This window comes from Palaemon carinicauda, chromosome 35 (genome assembly GCF_036898095.1).
Source record: "Palaemon carinicauda isolate YSFRI2023 chromosome 35, ASM3689809v2, whole genome shotgun sequence".
In the NCBI taxonomy this organism is placed as follows: Eukaryota; Metazoa; Arthropoda; class Malacostraca; order Decapoda; family Palaemonidae; genus Palaemon; species Palaemon carinicauda.
This window is the reverse complement of record NC_090759.1, coordinates 44,541,689-44,562,153: the sequence shown is the minus strand read 5'-3', so window position 1 is coordinate 44,562,153 and position 20,465 is coordinate 44,541,689. Positions and strand designations below refer to the sequence as shown.

Below are 20,465 nucleotides of genomic sequence, written 5' to 3'. Positions count from 1 at the left end.
GACACATAGCGATCTTCACCCTGAATAGGGTTTTCGCTTCGAGGGGGAAGAGTAGCAATTTTGGAAAGGGAGCCGTTATTAAGGTTACTCTATTTCCCATACAACTATTGAGTATCAAGATGGCGGTCATTCCTTGTAGCATTGAGCATGGTGCTACAGATATAGTAGTTTTGGGAGGGATTCTGAGAAGGCCGTTTCTATAGAAAAGGAAGGTGGGTCCATCAGGACGACATGGCTATCTCACCCAAAAATAGATTTTTCGCTTCGCTCAAAATCCGTTTTTTGGGCTCAAGCCATGTCATCCTGATGGAAGTTTACCAGAGAATTACTAGAAAGTACTGTATCTGTGGATTTTCATCGGTGCCTTAACCTTGGGACAATTTTTCTATGGTCGTCTGGACCATTGAGACAAATGACGTTACCGTTATCTGTCATTACCACTAATCATAGACAATGTTAGTGCTTCCTGCCCCCTACAGGGAAGAGTCATACTAGACAGTAGAAAAGGGGCCTCAAGGTTAGCATATATTGTATGAACAAACATAAGTATCCACCAGATATACAAACGGTCTCACGGTTTGTATATATTGTCGGAGCAATATCAGTGTCAACTATATCCATTGTTTGTAAGCATACAATGATATGAGGTTTACTTAAATAAGTAAATGAACTCTGGCATCTTTAATGTGCAAATTGCAGGGTGAGAAAGGACGCAATTACATTCTAATAGACATTTATTCCTAATAAATGACTAAATGGAATAACGAATGAAATGAATGTAACATGTTAAAGGAATTATACATGCAATATATACAGAAATTATTTTTCCCTCCTTGAAAGGGAAGAAATGATGAGTGCCACTCTAAAACTGAGAAATTTTAATAAATTTTTCCTCTATAATTTCTGTAAATGCTGTATACTATCAACACTGTGTACTACGTACACACGGCACAAGTGTTATCTGTATAATTCCACACCTGAGATTTTGAACAGACTTAGTGTCACCATGGTGACACTTCAAAGGTATCACACCGGAAGTGTCAACACCTTTTCACCCTAATTGATAGTCCCAATCAATTAACTGTTCATCGCAGTACTAGACGACAGGTTTAAATACACTACCTGCCGCTACCACGTAATGCTTTTTCCAAGATGACTCATATTGACTTCTAGTTGACTTAGACTTGTATTCTTCTAAGAATTCTAAATTGTCTTCTGAGATCCCAAATCTTTTCTTAACCGCTAAGGCGAGAAAATCATGAAATGAAGGGTTTGGGCTCTCTGTGATAAATCGAAGATAATTAACTTCTGAACCCTCTGCGATAGTGCTGGGTTCAGTACAAGGACCAGCCTCAGCCTCAGGGAACCAGTTGCTCTTGGGCTATTTGGGAGCCACAAGAGCTGCCTTTCCTTGGAAGGATCTCAGCGTGTTGAGGAGCTTCAGCAGGAGATCGGATGGAAGGAACAGGAATTTCCGAGTCCATCCGTTCCATACTAGAGACAGGGTGTCCGTTATCTCCTCTAGAGGATCTTCGTATGGGGCTACATATCGAGGTAGTTTCTTGATGACGCTCGTCACAAAGAGGTCGATCTGCAGTTCGGGGACCATTCTGACTCTATTGGCTTGAGCCTGAGTAGGGCATCCGCTGTTACATTGCGGATCGTTTGTACGTGAACTGCTGATAGGAGCCATCTCTTTAGGTAAGGGATGGCTAACATCACCTAGACTATATGGGACGATCTCGAGCCTTGTCGGTTCATACGTCTCACTATCGCTTCGTTATCCCAGATCAGCTTGAGGAGGCCTAATCTGCGTGGAGAGAGTTTCCCCAACCTCAACAGGACTGCCATGGCTTCCAAAAGGTGGATGAGAATGGCCTTGGGTAGAGATGACCAAGTCCCTTGGGCTTTCCTCTGATGGGAGTGAACTCCCCATTCTTCCGTCGAGGCATCCATGCGGATGATCTTCGATAGTCGAGATAGTTACAAGGGGACGGTCCTCAATAGGCTTTTGGCCTTCGACCATGGGTTGAGAAGCGATCAAGGTAAGACTGATATCAGTCATTTTAGATCTCATCGAGCGTTTGATGCGTATCTTCTCCGGACTCTTAACGCATTTTTCCGCTGTGCTCTTAGCACTGGGTTTGTCACTGCTGCGAACTGGAGAGAGTTCAGTACTCTTTCCTGTTAGCGTCTTGGAATCCTGACGGATTACCGTAGTCTCTTGACCGACCCTGCGATCTCTTCTACATCCCTAAGGGAAAGGAGAGCCAGTGTGACCTCAGGTTCCGATGTTTTTTTTTTCTTTTTTTTTTAGCCATTGAAGCCTTTGAGCTGGAGAGAATCAAGACTTCATGAAGCTGATTTTGCATCCCCGATGTTCCAGGAACTGGATTACTTCTTTGGATGCTCGTAGACCAGCCACTTCAGGTGCTGCCAGCACCAGCCTTTTGTCCAGGTACTTTGTTACCTGAACCGTTTCTAGGCATGGTTATTGCATGACTGCGTCCGTCAATTTCGTGAAGATACTTAGGACTGTGTTTAGTCCGAAGAGTATGGCTCTTAGGACATATTCTATCTTCTGTAACTTGAATCCTAGGTAGGAGGAGAGGGGGCGACTGACTAGAAGCTGCCAATAGGCACCTGTCAGGTTTATCAAGACTGTGAACGCACCTTTTTGTAATAGGGTCCTTATGTATAGAAGGATTAACATCCTGAACTTGCTGTTTCTTTCGAAATTTGTATGGCTCTTAGGACATACTCTATCTTCTGTAACTTGAATCCTAGGTAGGAGGAGAGGGGGCGACTGACTAGAAGCTGCCAATAGGCACCTGTCAGGTTTATCAAGACTGTGAACGCACCTTTTTGTAATAGGGTCCTTATGTGTAGAAGGATTAACATCCTGAACTTGCTGTTTCTTTCGAACTTGTTGAGTGGCAACAAGTCCAGAATGACTCTGAGTTTTCTAGAGTCCTTCTTGTGAACACAAAACAGCCTTCCCTGGAATTCGATGGACTTTACTTTCGTGATCACCTGTATGCTCTAGAGCTATAGGGTATACTCTTCTAAAACGGGGTTGGAGTGTAGGAAGAGTTAAGGAAATGATGGTGGAGGCATGTCTGTTTTCCATCCTTGTCCCATCTTGATTAGGCCTTGGCCCCAAGGATCGAAGGTCCAACGATCCTGTTGGAACCTCCCTCTTACCAGAAGTGTCCCTTTGCTTCGACTGATCAGAAGGTTTACCTCCTCAACCGCCTGCCTGGGGCACCGCGGTCATAGAAACTGTGGGATGTTGTTGAACAGACCGAGGAAAAAGTCTAGACTTTTTTGTCTTCCTTTTAGGTTGGGGACCAACATCCGTGGAAGACTTCCTCTTTAAAGAGATGCCCCACTTCTGGAGGAAGGTTCGTATTCTCCGTGGTGGCTTTCTCGATTACCTCATTTACTACCTCGTTTGGAAAGAGGTCTTTACCCCAGATGTTGGAAAACATCAGCTTCCTGGGTTCATGTTTCACTGTTATGGCAGCAAACACGAACTCCCTACAGGCTCTCCTAGCCTTCATGGAGGCATATAGATCTTTTACTAAGGTGGCCATATGCATTTTGGCCAAGACCATGAGCATGTTTGGGGTACTTTGATGGGCTGAACACATCTCTATGCAGTTTTGTAGTGATAAGGAGGCCGCAAGTCTCTCCTTTGTCTCTTGATCCTTATACAAAACAAACTCAGAGAGTTTAGGGAGATTCTCGCTAAACTGTCGTCCAGCAATGTCCGCGTCTAGTTTCTCTACTGAGAAGGTTAAGTGGACTTCCTTCCAATCCTTCTCCTGCATGGATAAGGCTAGTGACAGAGGCTTGCACTCCACAAGTGCAGAACATGGTTTGCCTGCCTCCACTGCCTTGGCAACAAATTTAAGTGCCTTCCACGTAAAGGGGAATGCTATTGAAGCAGGAGCAAAAATGGTAGGGTGTCTCTTACTTAGTGCGAACACTTTCGACACCGAGTAACCCGCCTTTCTCAGGCTACTTGACAAGATAGCCTGTGCCTTATCATGGTTCAGAACCATGACTTCCTTGGGTTCCGTTTCTTTTTCTGACGTTGGTTCATGCTCCAGTCGAATGAAGCAATTAGGGAAAGCATTAAAGCTTGGCCAAAACTGGATTTTGTCTAAAGGAACAGCTCCCATCTTCTCTGAGATGTAGAGTTTGCCATCTAAAATTGGCATAAGCTCCGCGTACCTCCAGGGATTGGTTTTGGAGCATGTCGGGAGGTCTTGGTCTCTGGGTCGCTTGTATGACCGTCGGGAGGCAACGAGTGGAGCTTCACAGACCTCTATCTTGAGTTTCGCTTCCTTTGTTTCGCCTTGTTAGCGAAAGTTTTCCATTAGATCCGTAAGATGAGCCAGTAACTGGTCCATTTTGTCTAATAGAGGGGTAGAAGGTGAAGACGTCGAGGTTAACGGCTCCAGGGACGGCACAGACGGAAGCAATTCCGACACGACATCGTCATCTTCCCGGGGTGCCTTCCTGCCCTCTGTCCCGATGGCTATCTGGATGCAGGGAGGTGCGAATCGTGCCTGGGGTACCACTATTTCACTACTTGCTTTCGGGAACAGTAAGCTACGCATCCTATCGTTAGGTAAGTATGGTCCCGGAGATATCTTCTGGAACCCTCTTACCCATTTGCGTAGTTTTTTACGCACCGCATCCTGACTCCATTGACTTGGGATTATCAAAACCATCGGACACTAATGCCCGACAGATATTGCAAACTTGGGGGTCCCAATATTGCAGGGATTCGGAAATAATATTGCAGGGGGCATGAAACCTGCTTGCATTATGACCGTAAAAGTACTTACTCTTAATATTGCAGAAGACTGCAACACATTTCATCTGGGGTTCCTCCTGTAAAGAAAGGAAAGCAGAATGAGTATACAATTGATAATCTCACCTGATAAGCAATATGTAATAGTTATCTTTTAATTATTATAGCTTAGGGTAGTAAGCTAGAAAGGAATAATTAGAGACACATACTTGTGTATCCCTTGCAAGCAATTGCTGTAACCTTCCCCCAGTATTAAATATAAAGAGTTTCCTTTATCAAGGCAACTCGAACGAAAGGGTTCTAACCCCTAGGGATAGAAAAAGTGTACACTGCCACTGCCCCTTCTAATTATTCAATATTGTGGGGTAAGGATAACTGATTTCCAATCAGAGTATTGGAGGAATTCTATTCTTTCAATATAGGTTCGGTCTCAGCAAAAGCCTGCACAAGGGTACCCAAGATATGTTAGAAATTAACTACTGTAAAATCATACCATAGTTTTCTGTTTGCACATAGCCGGCAGGCTAGCACCCGGCAGCACTAGTACAGTCGACATGCCGCCGGCTGAGTCAATACCTGTCGGCGCCGGCCCGGGCTAGTACCCCGGCAACAGGACTTGTGGCCGGCAGTCCAAGGGAGGACTGAAGAACCTTGGTGACAGAAGAGACTTCCCTCCAACAGCCATCACAGCTGCCAGCAGCCGTCAGCCGTCATGGCCGCTGGCAGTTGTCATGGCCGCCGACAGCCGTCATGGCCGCCGGCAGCCCTCATGGCCGCCGACAGCCGTCATGGCCGCCGGCAGTTGTCATGGCCGCCGACAGCCGTCATGGCCGCCGACAGCCCGCATGGTTGCCGGGAGCCAGTAAACAGCTGTTATGTAGGAGCCCGGGCAGCCCCGCAACCTGTCGGCAATCGGTGAGATTGCAGGACGACAGCCCAAAGAGTTGCGATGGCTAGGCCATCATTAAAGGACAGAGGGGGGAGGGAAAAGGGTCCTGTATGAGGTGTGGAAGGAGCCGGCAGGGTTGCCAGTTCTACCACACTCCTAAGAAACTCTGTTTCAGTATCGGCGCCATCCTAGGCGGCAGGAGAATATCTATTCTCCACCCTAGGGTCTGCCAATACAGTTAAGGGGACGGCGGCAGTGCCGCCTCCTCTCAACAAAGGAGAAACAGAGTTCCAGTGCCGGGGCCATCCTAGGCGGCAGAAGAATGTCTATTCTTCAGGGTCTGCGAGCACAGGACTAGTCTTCTAGACCGCAGGGAGAAGGTGGCAGCATCATACAACCACTTCAAGTGCGGCCTAGGGAAGTCTTAGCCTCCTATGCCGGCAGCCTAGTCCGGCAGGGGAATGACTATTCTCCCTGCCAGCCGGCCGCCGGCAAAGACCATATACTCTGAGGTTCTGACCGAAACCCAAAGCCTGCTATCTGCCGGCCAAGGGAAGAGACAGAAAACACTAGTCCAGTCAAGCCTGAGTGTCTACTCGAAGGCAAGACTAACTAGGGTTGTAGCCTAAGGCTACACTCAGAGGAAAGGAGAGATTACCCTTAAATCTTTACTGGAGACGAGTATCAATTTATATAATAATTGTAGGAGATATCTATCTCCGCCTGAATTGATAAACGATACACGAGGGTAAAAGGGGAAATGTCTGAAAGTATACTACATCGCCTAGGTTAGGTTACCTAGGCAAGACGAGATCTCGGTTACCTAAATCACCAAAACTCTAACGTATACGATCGACATAGAAAGAGGAAAATTATGCATACCATAAATATCTTTACAAATATAATTATGCCTAAATAGCTTTCATAATTAATGCTATTTCAACCAGGAAGGTTGTTCTACTAACTAACACATGCCTAACGAACGACAGCGCCCATGGCACCTTCGGTAACAGGCCTAGCTCCTAAGCACAATAAATTACTCTAATTTCACTGTGAAACAGGAGCTAAAATATATACATTGTAAAGAATCAATACTCAACTTTCCAGAGGCGAAAGAAGCTGGAGATTGCATAATAATCCTCGCAGAATCGATCGAAAAAGTTAGATCAACAGGGAACACCACCTTGCAAATTCGCTACAAAATTAGGAATGACCACCATCTTGAATATGGCGCCATCTTGATAATCAATAGTTGTATAGGAAATAAGGTAACCTTGATAACGGCTCCCCTTCCAAAATTGCCACTCTTCCCCCTTGAAGCAAAAAAGGTATTCGGGGTGCAGATCGCTGTGTCGTATAAAGATATACGTCCCCTGATTTATGCGATATCCATAAGAGAATGTTAAAGATATTCATGCCAGGAGTTAGAATTCTGGAGACCTAAAGGTAAATTCTCTGGGAATATCACTGTAGTTCATATATCCCCTTGGAAGCTACTATTAGGAACCTTCCATCAGGACGACATGGCTTGAGTCCAAAAGGGTGGTTGTGTTATGATATTTAAATTCATAGTTGATTAACAGAGAAAGAGTCATAATTGTGATAAAAAATGAAATCACGGAATAGATAGTTTGAAATTCAATGTTTCCACAAAAAAATACAATATTGACAAATATAATTGAGAAAAAGAAAAAAAGAAAATTAGGAAATCATTTTTCATTGGATTGTGTGCTAGTAAAGAGTAGTTGGGAAGATGGAAATCAAGTTGAAGAAGACAAACATGTATTTTTATCACTAATTATAACGGGATGTCAAAAAGGAATGAGGAGACTGTTTTAGAAAAAAATGGAGAAAAATTAGGTCAATTTAAAGAGGCAGAAATTGAAGGAGTTTATGAATTGCACATATAATCCTAGGAAGGATATATATATATATATATATATATATATATATATATATATATATATATATATATATATATATATATATATATATATATATACTTTTTCTATCTGCTGATCCTCTCCACCAATTGAATGCTTCCTTTTTCAAATATTTAAACATCTCAGCCTTTCACAATTACTCAAGGCCAGTTAAAATATAAATTGCTGCTTGCTAACTAAGAAATGAAAACGAGACTACAGAATAGCTAACTAATAGTCATAACACCTACAAAATCAGATGAAGTGTGGGTTACGAGTATGCTTCATGATTCATTCCACCCTGAAACCCTATTGCTAGCCTACTGTGCAAACTATTTCATCAATTGTAATACTGTATCTATCTTTAGTAAAATTGAAGAAAAAAATCTTGTATGATCTGTTACAATAAAAAGGTATAGGCCTACGATTTCTCAAGGTATGTTTAACAAGGAAAAATCAATATACAAATAAAAATATTTTTAAATAAATCATGAATTCTCATGGAACTCCAGTTGGGAAAAGGTGGCATAAGGAGACCATTTATGAGGTTGCAGAATAGTGAGAAACTACGAGTTGATGGGATTAGTAGCAGGCCAGTTATAGTTTGATTGACTGATCAGTGTTCTCAAGTTTATTTAGATAAGGATAAAATTCCAAAACTATAAGAGAGAAAAATCATTGTTTCTTTGTACAAGAGTAATAGTGTTAGATGTGAATTAAAAATTATAAAGACATATCACAACTGAAGACTACCATGGAAGGTGTAAAGTCCAGTAATGATATAGACAAAAGGCCATATAACAATTCTTCTTTGCTCAAGAGGTTAACTGCTGCACTGTAATTGTTCAGTGGCTACTTCTATCTTGGCAAGGGTAGAGCAGTCTTTACCTACAATGCTGCTATTCTAGGACGACACTCAAAAATCTAACCATCGTTCTCTATTCTTGGGAAGTACCATAGCCTGTGAACCATGGTCTTACACTGCCTTGGAGTAGAGTTCTCTTGCTTGAGGGTACACCTGGGCACAATATTCTATCTTATTTCTCTTCTTGTTTTTTATTGATTTTTTTTTTTTAGTTTATATATGAAGATCTATTTTAATGTTACTACTGTTCTGAATATATTTTATCTAATTGTTCATTGCTTCTCTTGTGGTTTATTTATTTCCTTGTTCCCTTTTCTCGTTGGGATATTTTTTCCTGTTGGCACTCTTGGGCTTATAGCATCCTGCTTCTTCCTTTTCATTTTTGTTTGCTATACTTTGCACTCCTGTGCTCTTCATGATGCGATAGCATCCAAATCTTCAAACCAAATATGTTTGACCATTTTTACACTGTTCGTCGATATGAAACTGTTTGATCCTCATTGTTTCTGTCTTCTTTACGAAGAGGACAGAGATTTTTTCATTATGGAGTGAAGGGGAAGTTTATGACAGCCATAGCTAAAGAGAAGGGAATTGCCAAAAGTACAGTTTCGATGTTATGCCAGCTTATAACCAGGCTAATTCAGAAATTACACTGCAATGCAAAAAATAAATGCTCTGGAATGCCAAAAATACAAACAACTTATCAAGCCCATCCTTTCAGAGACCATGAAGAAAAAATGAAAGAAATTTAATAAAGATTATTCACATTGGACTGAAAACGATTTGGAACATGTCTTAATAAAGTGTTTTCACTTCATTCAAAGTTCTGGCAAAGAAGGCATAGAAACGATAAAGATCAAACAGTTTCATATCAAAGAACAGTGTCAAAATGGTAAAAGATTTTTTGGTTTGGAGATTTTGATGCTCAATATTCTAAAGACATGGCTCATTTTATGCCATGAGGAATCAGAAAAGAACTTAGAAATCATGGAGCAATGTCAAAATATTAATTAAAACGAAAGAGAATGAATGTGTTTTTTCTTTTTTAAACGGTGATTGTAACCCCCCATTTTATATATACAAAACTCATCTCATGCTTTATATCTACAAGGATGGGAGTTATGGAGTTATACAGTATTATCATCATTATTGCTATTATTATTATTATTATTATTATTATTATTATTATTATTATTAATACAAGCTAAGATACAACCCTATTAGCTTTAAGCCCAAGGGCTCCAACAGTGAAAAATAGAATAATGTGCCTTACCCTGGCATACCGTACCAGCAACAGTTTATTAGCTGAGTATGTCTTCTTATGGGGATGGCTATTCTGATTTCTTGTGGTATTACATTTTTCCAACAGTTCTTATTCAGATACTACTACAAAAACAAGACTAAACATGGCATATCGTTTTCATAATCATCATGACTAAGATCAGTTTAATGAGACCACGCTGCTACATGGCTTGTTAATTATTTTTCCGTTAATAAAAGGTGAAAAAGGAAATTAACACAGTATGTTAATTACAATTTGGGAGGATTGGTAAAAAAAATGAAAACAGCTATGTGTACTTGAGGGACATTGCAGAGAGGATTCTGTACCTGAGCACTACCTCTAAACTAGGATATTTTCCACTGAATATATGAAAGGGTAATTTCATAAAAAGATGAAATTGAAAAAGATTGAAAAAGATGAAAATATACAATACGCTTCTGTTCTTTCTTAACTTCAGTTCCTTCAGACAAGTAACTTTTTCAGTCCAATTTGCGCCCAGCTGTCACACAAAAATAATTCGCTGAGATATCAAATTAACTTTTGAAGACGTGATAAAAGCATAACAGAGCTCATTACTGCTCTTCATGATTTTTGCTAACTAATGCTACATTTGAAATTCTAACCTTACGTAAGCTGGAGTTGTCTGGAAATATTCTTCCCCCTGCAAATGGAAAAAAAAAAACTAGATTAAACAGCCTCCATTCTAACCTCCAATGGCACTCACCTTTCAATGAAAATTTATGGCCACATTCAATAGATTTTATAGTTTTTTGTAGTTGAAATAGTTAATCTGCGTTACTAAATTATCATCATAATAATTACACTTAATAACCCAAAGAAATTTGACCATCATAAGTTCAATCAAGACACTGTGATTAAAAACCAGTTACTACAACACAGTAGAAAATGCAATAAATACTGAAGAACTGTGAGCTACAAATTGTGAAAAAAATGCACTCTTATGGTGATAAATCAATGCAAATGTATACAACATAAAATGCTCGCTAAATCATCTACTATATAGTCTTACTTTATGGGGGTAAAAAACCTTACCTAGAGATCTGCGATTTAGTTCCCCAGATTATGAAATACTGTATACAAATACAAAAACTTGTAGAAAATTAAAAATATTCTAATTCAGCTTCATCAATGTATTGTCTGTCTAAAATAAAAATACTGTACACAATTGAAGAAAAATGTTGTTCCAAACTTAATGAAATACATCTCGCAATGGAACAAGCATGTTTAATAAATACACACAGCATTTATCACCTACAAGAATGAAATATAGGCTAATGAATGACCATCCAAAGTACCTGAAAATTCTTGATTCTGTCTTCTCTCTTCAAAGTCAGATTCTTCATCATCCTCATCAGTACACCAATCAAGTCCTTGACTTCTCTGATTAACTCGATCTTCTCTCAAGGATAGGTCAATCTGTAATTATAATTGGTTTTAGATATAAATAAAAGCTTCTAGTACAAAACTGAAAGAAAACGGATTTTGAGCGAAGCGAAAAATCTATTTTTGGGCGAGATGGCCATGACGTCCTAATGGAAGGTTCCTTTAGTAGCTTCCGAAGGGTATATATGACTACAGTGATATTCCCAGAGAAACAAACCAAAGGTTTCACAGAATTCTAACTTCTGGCGCAAGTACCTTTAAGATTACTCTCAAGGGTATCGTATATCATCAGGGGACGTATTCTTGACACGCCACATGGTAATCTGCACCCCGAATAGCCTTACGCCTCGAGGGGGAATACGTGGCAGAATAGAAGGGTAACCGCAACAAAGATTACCCTAATTCCCCTACTACAATCGTATCGACAACCGCGCCAACTCCCTCTGGCGGTCATTCCTTGTAGCGTTGAGCAAGGTGCTACAGATACAGTAGATCAGGAGGGGAAACCGTGAAGATCTTTTCACAGAAAAGAAGGGTGGGTCCATTAGGACGTCATGGCCATCTCACCCAAAAATAGATTTTTTGCTTCGCTCAAAATCCGTCTTTTGGGCTCAAGCCATGACGTCCTAATGGAAGCATACCAGAGAATTAATGTATCTGTGGTTTTGTGTCAGTGCCTTAACCTTGGGACAATATTTCTACGGCCAAAAAGGGCCAATTGAGACAAATGACGTTACCGTTATCCGTCATCATCACTAAGCATAACAATATTAGTGCTTCCTGCCCCTGGCAGGGAAGAGTCATTTTTAGACGTTAGAAAAGGGCCTCAAGGTAGCATATATTGTATGAACAAACATAGGTATACAGTGAAAATACAAACGGTCTCAAGGATTGTATAAATTGCGGAACTAATTTCAGTGTCCTCATTCATTGATTGTAAGCATACAATGATATGAGAAATAATTACATGAGTAAGTTAAGGAACTCTGGTATTTTAAACATGCAATTGTTGGGCGAATTAGAACGCAACTGCATTTTAATAGACATTTATTCCTAATAAATGACTACATGCTAAATGAATGTAGCATGATAAGGAAATTATACGAAAGACATACACAGAAATTAATGTTCCCTTTTTTGAAAGGGGAAAATGATGAGTGCCACTCTCAAACTGAAGAAGAGCTCTTTTAACAAGACTTTTCTTTATAATTTCTGTACATGAAATAGTCTAACAACACTGTGTACTATGTACACACGGCACTAGTGGTATCCGTATAATTTCACACCTGAGATTCTGAACAGATTTAGTGTTACCTTGGCAACACTTATTTAAAGGGAGGTCACACGAAAACTGCTGACCCCTTCTCCTTTTAATTGATAGTCCCAATCAATTTACTGTTCATCGCAGAGCTAGACGACAGGGTCCAAATAGCACCTGCCGCCACCACATAATGCTTCAATCCATAGATTTGCTTAGTATAATGTCTGTAAGACGCATTGGACAACCTCCTATCAGTAGGTGAACGAAGAGGCTGAAGTCCACACACTGAAAGGTTCAGTGATGAAGCAACTTTCCTCGGATCTTTTATCTGCAGGAGTACTGTCAGGATCCGCTCCGCGAAAAAGGTAGGTGAGCTTCGCCCTCAGTTGTAGGGATAGTTTGATCCAAAGTTTTCTCCTGTAAAGAGCTGTTCCTCCTGAAGTCTGAAGTTCTATGAAGATAGACCTTAGACGCTCTAGCAGACCTAGAGAGACATCTTCCTTCAGAGGGCAGATTCTCCAGGAGCCCCACCTCTTAGTAGGTAGGACGTCTTTAATGAGAAAGGTTAGATCAGAAAGAGTTGCAGTTTTCCCACTTAATGTGGCCCTCATCTCCGGATAGGGCCACTATTTCACTAACTCTAGTCCCAGAGGCTATAGCGAACCGAAAAAATAACCTTTTAGGTTAGATGCTTGAGGGAACAATCCTCATTGTTCACAGGTGAGGCATAATGTAGGACCTAGTCCAAAGACCATGAGATGGGCTTTAGTGGCGTTGTGGGCCTAAGCCTGCACATGTTATCGGAAAATTTATTAAAGATTTCAATCGTTAGATCCATTTAAAGGGCATATAGAAGAGGTCTAGTCGGGGCTGACTTGCACAGAGATAATGGTCCATGGATCCAAAGATCCCATCAAGTGACCTCTCTCGCAAAGTCGGCCATACCCTTGGTGCTTACTCAAGGGTTTATATGGAGACAAGGCCGAAGAACTAGCGTTCTCACAGTATCCAAGGATACACTGCCTCCTTCCTCAAAGGCCAACGTGCTGTCGGCCGCCAGACCCTGAATATAGGGGTGGACAGAGAAGGACAGGCAGAAGATTATGAGATTGTTTTCGGGCCCTTTTGCTTTACAAAACAATTTACTTTTCCCAAGAAGACTCGTATTGTCTTCTCGTTGACTAGACTTGTATTCTTCTAGGAATTCTAGTTTGCCTTTAAGATCCCAGTCTTTTTCCTAACCATTAAGGGCAAGGAATTCATAAAATGAAGGGATCAGGCGTACTGTGATAAATCAAAGGCAGAACACTTCTGAACCTCCTGGATAATCCTAGGTGCATAACTAGGACTAGCCTCAGCCTCAGTTCCTTCATTACAGGGAACGGGATGTTCTTGGGCTTTCTGAGAGCCAACAGAGCCCCTCTTCCCTGGAAGGGTCTCAGCATGTAGAGGGCCTTCCGGAGGAAATTTGATGGGCTAAACACTTCTAATGTAGAGACATGATGTCTGTTACCTCCATTAGAGGGTCCTCGTATGGGACTAATTAACGAGATAGTATCTTGATAATGCTCGTGATGAAGAGAACGATCTGCAGCTCGGGGACTTGTCCCCTTCTGGGAGGGAATGGGTCTGTGTCCGTGTACCATTCCAACTCTATTGGGTTGAACCCGAGAAGAGCATCCGCTGTCACCTTGCGGATCATATATAAACGAGCTGCTGATAGGCGCTATTCCCTTAAGGAAGGGATGGCTAGCCTTCCCTAATGAAATGAGATGTCCCTTATCCTCGACAGTTTCGACGCCTCATTATCGCTTCGATGACCCAGATCAACCTGAGGAGGTCCGATCTGTGTGGAGAGAGTTTATCCACCCATTACAGGGCTAAAATGGCCTACGGGTCCGTGGCCTTTGGTCATTGTTGGGTAAGCGAAGAGGGAATGACCATCATTGGTCCTATTAGATCTCTTCGAGCGTTTGATGCGTATCTTCTCCAGCCTCTTAGCGCATCTTATAGTTGTGCACATAGCACTGGGTCTGTCATCATCGTGAACTGGAGAGAGTTCAAAACTTCTCCCTGTTAGCGTTATGGAATCCTGACTGATTACAATAGTCTCTTGACAGACCTTGCAATCTCCTTTTACATCCCCAGGGGAAAAGGGGGCGTTAGGGTGACTACAGGTTTCAATTATTTTTTAAAACATTGAAGCCCCTGGCCTGGAGAGAACCGAGATTTCTTGAAGTTATTTGCATTCTCGATGTTCCGGGGCCGGATCATCTCCATGGATGCTCATAGACAGTCATTTCGGGTGCTGCCCACCCCAGCCTGTCGTCCAGGGCCATCGTTGCCTGAACTCTTTCTAGGCTTGGTTTCGCTTGACTGTGTCTGCTAATTCCGTAAGGATCCTAGGACTGAAACTAGTCCGACGAGGGATATATGTTATCTCCTGTAACTTGGATCCTAGGTAGGAGGGGAGGGGGTGACTGACTGGAAGTTGCTGATAGACATCTTCCAGGGCTGGCTAGATTGTCAACACCCCTTACTGAATAGGGTCCTTATGTTCAGAAGGATTAACATTCTGAACTTGCTGTTCTATTGGAACTTGTTGAGTGGTGCCAAGTCCAGAATGACTCAGAGTTTCCTTGAGTCTTTCATGTGAACATTAAACCGCCTTCATTGGAAATTGATGGACTCTACTTTCCTCACCACTAGTATGCTCTAGAGCTCTAAGGTATACTCTTCTAGGGGGGATTTGAATATAAGAAGAGTTGAGGAAAGGATGGTGGAGGTATGTCCATTTCCATTCAAGTCTCATCTTGGTCAGACCTTGGACTCCAGGGATCGAAGGTCCGGCGATCCAGGAGGAACTTCCCTCCTACCAGAAGCGTCTGTTTGCTTCGCATGATCCAAAGGTGTATATATCTGACCGTCTGTGGAACAACGGTTATTGTAACTGTGGGATGCTGTCTAACATCCTAAGGAGAACTAAGAAACCCTTCCATTCTCCTTTCAGGCCATACCTGACTGTTTGCCTATATCAGCTTTTCAGTGTTTCACTGTAATAGAAGATTCCTTTCTATTGTATAAAGCTTAGGATAAGTACGCTGGAAAAGAGGAGAGACACAGACGTGTAAATCCTTCCAGCCAACTGCTGCGGTCTTCCTAATTATTGTATCTAGGGCATCCCCTTTCAAGAAGGGGCCGATGGAAGATTCTAGTCCATAAGAATAGAGTAGCGTCCTACATCCGGGGAATTAATAATGAGAATCAAGAGGCTGATGAAGAATCAGCGTAAGGAAAAAAGTGGGGGGAAAGTGGGTCCCCCAAATCAGGTATGTCTCAGCAAGTGGTTGTGCTTAGAAGCACAACGTACTGGAAAACCATTCTATTGTATGGTTATGAACCAAAGGTTTCTGTCTGCGATATGGTCCTAAACTGCAGGTGTACAGGGTATTGTATACCGCTATACAACTGGCATGTTACCGTCAAGGCTAGTGCTTGGGGGTAAGTTAACTGGCACAGTACTTCAGTACCGATATGGCTAGCAGGTCTTCGACATATCATTGACTTGTCGGCTGTCAGCGGGTCGCTGACAGACGTCACACCAACCTAGCTAGTGTTCAATGTGACTGGGTAGTGGTGAAAACTATACGCATAGTCAGGGGATCTTTGAACCAGAGGCGACTCCTCGGGCTGTCGGCAGACCGCCGGTAATCTGCGGGCTGTCGATTGAAGGTTTACCAACTCAGCTATTGACTGGGTGGTGACCAAGGGCACACACTGCCGGCTCTTGGCGGCGGAGTCAGATGTGACAGTGAAACAAGGACTGCTGTCGTTGATTTCACTACAAGGTAAGGCTTGATTGTGGAGTCTCTGCCCGGTGTTTGTCAGTCAGGGGTTCGAGTTCCGCTCAGACTCACCAATGCCGTTAGTGTCTGCAACCTCATCTTGAGGGGCAGGGTTGGGGGGGGGGGTTTAGACCTTAGAAACCTTTAAAAGGAGCACTAAATCGGCAGTTTTAGTAATGAGAAAGTGAAATTTTTCAGTCCAATTCCCGTAGAGTTTCGCATTTTTACGAGTTCGCAACTGCACCTCATTTATGAGATAACTTTTGAAACGAAACCAACCACAGTTCGACAGCTCTAGACTGCCGTCTTGTAGGTTGGGGATTTTGGAAATAATATTGCTGGGGGGGGTGAACCTGCATATATTATGTCCGTGAAAATACTCATCCTTATAACTACAGAAGTCTGCAATGCATCATCTGGTGTCCCTCCTGTAAGGAAGGGAGAACAGAAAGGAGTATTCAATTGATTATCGCATCGATAAACAATTTGCAAAATCGTCTTTTGACATAATAGCTTAGGACAGAAAGCTAAAAGAGATAGTGGGAGACACATACCCGTGTATCCCCTGTGAGCCAATGCTGTTACTTCTCCTCAGTTTTAAGATAAGGAAATTCCTCCAGCCGGGTAATTCCCTGAAGAAAAGGGGTTTGAACACCTAGGTGTAAGGAAGTGTACATGCACTGTCCCCTTCTATGCTTAACGCTGTGAGGTAAGGAGGATTGATACACAATCAGAGTATCAAAGGAATGTCATTCTTTTGCAATAAGAGCGGTAACAGCAGAAGCTCGCATCCAAGATATGTTGATTAGAGATTAAAAGACACATATTTGTGTATCCCAACCCATCTATTTGCTGTAACCTCCCTTACAATATTAAATCCGGAAGTTTCCTGAACAGGGAAACTCAGGGATAAGGGCTCTCCCCTTTAGGGGTTAGAGGCGTCACACCACCGGCCCTTTATAAAATTTAATATTGCAGGGTAAATAGAAACTGATTTCAAATCAGAATATTGATGAAATATTATTCCATCAATATAGAATTGGGTTCAGCAAATATCTAGACAGGGACACCCAATATATATCGGAAATAACTACTAGTATAATCTATACGTTAGTTATCCATCTGCCGTATTTACTATACCGCAAATATACTGACTACCTGTATAGACCTATACCGTAGTTCAGCTGGCAGAAAATAAAAGACATATACTTATGCATCCCAACCAATCTATTTGCTGTGACCTCCCTTACAATATTAAATCAGGGAGTTTCTTGATTAGGGAAACTCAGGGATAAGGGCTCTCCCCTATAGGGATTAGAGGTGTCACACCACCAGCCCTTTACGAAATTCAATATTGCAGGGTAAATGGAAACTGATTTCAAATCAGAATATTGATGAAACATTATTCCGTCAATATAGAATTGGGTTCAGCAAATATCTGGGCAGGGAAACCCAAGATATATTGGAAATAACTACTAGTATAACATATACGATAGTTATTCATCTGCCGTATATACTATACTGCAATTATACTGATTACCTGTATAGACATATACTGTAGTTCATCCGGCATATTGCCGGATTAGCTAGCTATTGCCGGAGCATCTAGCAAGCTAGAAAAGAGAGAGAGAGAGAGAAAGCATGGAGTGAAGGCTATCTATTACTGTATATGTATACAGTAATAAAAGAAGTAAAAGTCTAATTTTACTGCCTTTCTCCGAAAAGAAGGTTCACTTCCATTTAGCCACAGTACTATTGTCGGCTTACTACTGTAGACCAGCCCCCGGCAGCACGAGTACAGTCGGCATGCTACCTACTGAGTCAGTATCTATCTGTGCCGGTCTACTGCTGGCCCGAACAAAACGCCGACAACAGAAACTGTGGCTAGCAGTTCAAGGGAGAACTGGAGAACCTTGGTGACAAAAGTTATGTCCCATCCACAGCTGCCAAAGCCGCTAGAAGCTGGCAGTCGGCAGTCGCCGACAGCTGAGGAGGGGGTGGGGGGGGGGTGGCTCCGGCAACCCACCGGCAATGGTAAGGTTGCAGGACTCCAGCACAAGAAAGACTATGGCTCGGCCATCGTAAAAGAACAGAGAGGGGAGGGAAAAGGGTCCTATATGAGGTATAGGAGGGACCGGCAATGTTGCCGGATCTACACACCTCGAAGAAACTCTGTTTCAGTACCGGCACGACCACAAGCGGCAGGAGAATCATTTATTCTCCAGCTTAGGAGGTGCTAATACAGTTAAGGGGACGGCAGCTCATGCCATTCCTCTCAACAAGGGAGAAACAGAGTTCCAATGAGTATACGACTCTATAGCCTAGGACTAGTCTACTAGACCACAGGGAGAAGGTGGCGGCAACATTCGACCACTTCAGGTGTAGTCTAGGGAGGGCTAGCCTCCTATGCAGGCAATTCCCCCGGCAGGGGAATGCAATCACCCCGCCGACCGACTGCCGACAAAGACTAAATACTCTGAGGTTCTGATCGAATCCCAAAACTTGCCGTTAAGGGATGAGACAGAAAACTCTAGGCTAGTCATGCCTGAATTCGAAATTCAAGGCCGACGCAGAGAGTTGTAGCCTAAGGCTACTCTCAGAGGGAAGAGAGATTACCCATAAATCTCTAGTGAGATTAATAACGGTTAATATAATTCCAGGAGATATCGATCTCCAGGTATGATAACCAATATACAAGGGTAACCAGGGAAAATGACGAAAGTATATGTTGTCTAGGTTATGTTACCCAGACAAGACGAGATTTTGGTAACCTAAATCACCAAAACTCTGACATATACGATTGCCATGGAAAAGGGAAAAATATGCTTATAGATATCTTTACAATATATAATGCCTAAATAGCTTTCATAATAATGATTAAGCTATTTACACCGGAATGTAGTTCTGCTAACTAAATAGCACATGTACAAAGAACGACAGGGCCATGGCGACACCGGCGATCGGCTAAGATCCGCACACAATAAATACAGTACACAAATTCATTGTGAGGCTGGAACTAAATAACATATTGTAAAGAATCAATACTCAACTTTCTGGATGGAGAAAGAAGCCGTAGAAGCATAAAGATTCCCAGAAATCGATTGAAAATGTCAGATGGACAGGGAACACCACCGTAGCGAGTCGCTACAGATAAAGGAATGACCGCCAGAGGGAGTTGGCGCGGTTGTCGATACGATTGTAGTAGGGGAACCAGGGTAATCTTTGTTGCGGTTACCCTTCTATTCTGCCACGTATTCCCCCCCCCCCCCGAGGCGTAAGGCTATTCGGGGTGCAGATTGCCATGTGGCGTGTCAAGAATACGTCCCCTGATGATATACGATACCCTTGAGAGTAATCTTAAAGGTACTCGCGCCAGAAGTTAGAATTCTGTGAAACCTTTGGTTTGATTCTCTGGGAATATCACTGTAGTCATATATACCCTTGGGAAGCTACTAAAAGAACCCTCCATTAGGACGTCATGGCTTGAACCCAAAAATGATTCTCATCAAGATATGAAAAATATTAAAAATAATGTTTCTTGATAAATAAATGTTATTTCACTTGAGTACCAAACAAGGAATGGCTACACTGCATCTTAGAATCTTCACATCAACACAGACAGGAGTAAGTTAAACTAGAACAATAACTTTACAGCACACAATACATATCATAGACTGGATACCACATTTACCTGTGTTATGTAGAAGAAGTAAACATTTCCTATGCAGTGAATATGTACAGTACATAACAATATTTTGGTTTCACTAAAACATAAAAGTAAACTTATTATTCTAGTAATTCTGACCTGAAATGGAAGTTCTCTCTTCACTCAAGAAAAATGAAACTATTATAACAAAAGAAAAATCCTTCCCCTTACTCTGTACAGTAGCCTTCACTGAGATTGGGAGAACTGCCTTTACGATGTGTTGTAACACTGTACATTTTTTATGTAACTTACATTAAAAACTATTTTCTTTTCCTGTGAAATACTTTGACTAGACATGTTTCTTTATCTTGTATATGATTCATTGTTGGGATTTTTGCTGTTTGTTTTTACCAAAGTACAGTATGTTAAACCAGTTCTTAGCAGGAAATGTAATTGAAATAAGCTTTTAACAACAGGTAAAGATCCTTATAGAGTACATTTTGGTCTCGGCCATGTCGTCCTGATG

The 20,465-nt window shown here is 42.0% G+C and overlaps 1 protein-coding gene across 2 annotated transcripts in view; it reads right to left on the bottom strand.

Moving 5' to 3' along the window:
• The window catches only part of LOC137627715 (protein mono-ADP-ribosyltransferase PARP12-like), a 289,451-nt gene that overhangs the window by 115,526 nt on the left and 153,460 nt on the right, over nucleotides 1-20,465 (bottom strand). For both annotated transcript variants that reach the window (XM_068358969.1, XM_068358970.1), the window contains exons 6-7: nucleotides 11,100-11,220; nucleotides 10,407-10,444 (exon numbers count right to left, since the gene is read on the bottom strand). In XM_068358969.1, coding sequence (XP_068215070.1) covers nucleotides 10,407-10,444; nucleotides 11,100-11,220 — 159 coding nt within the window. The remainder of the gene's footprint in view (nucleotides 1-10,406; nucleotides 10,445-11,099; nucleotides 11,221-20,465) is intronic.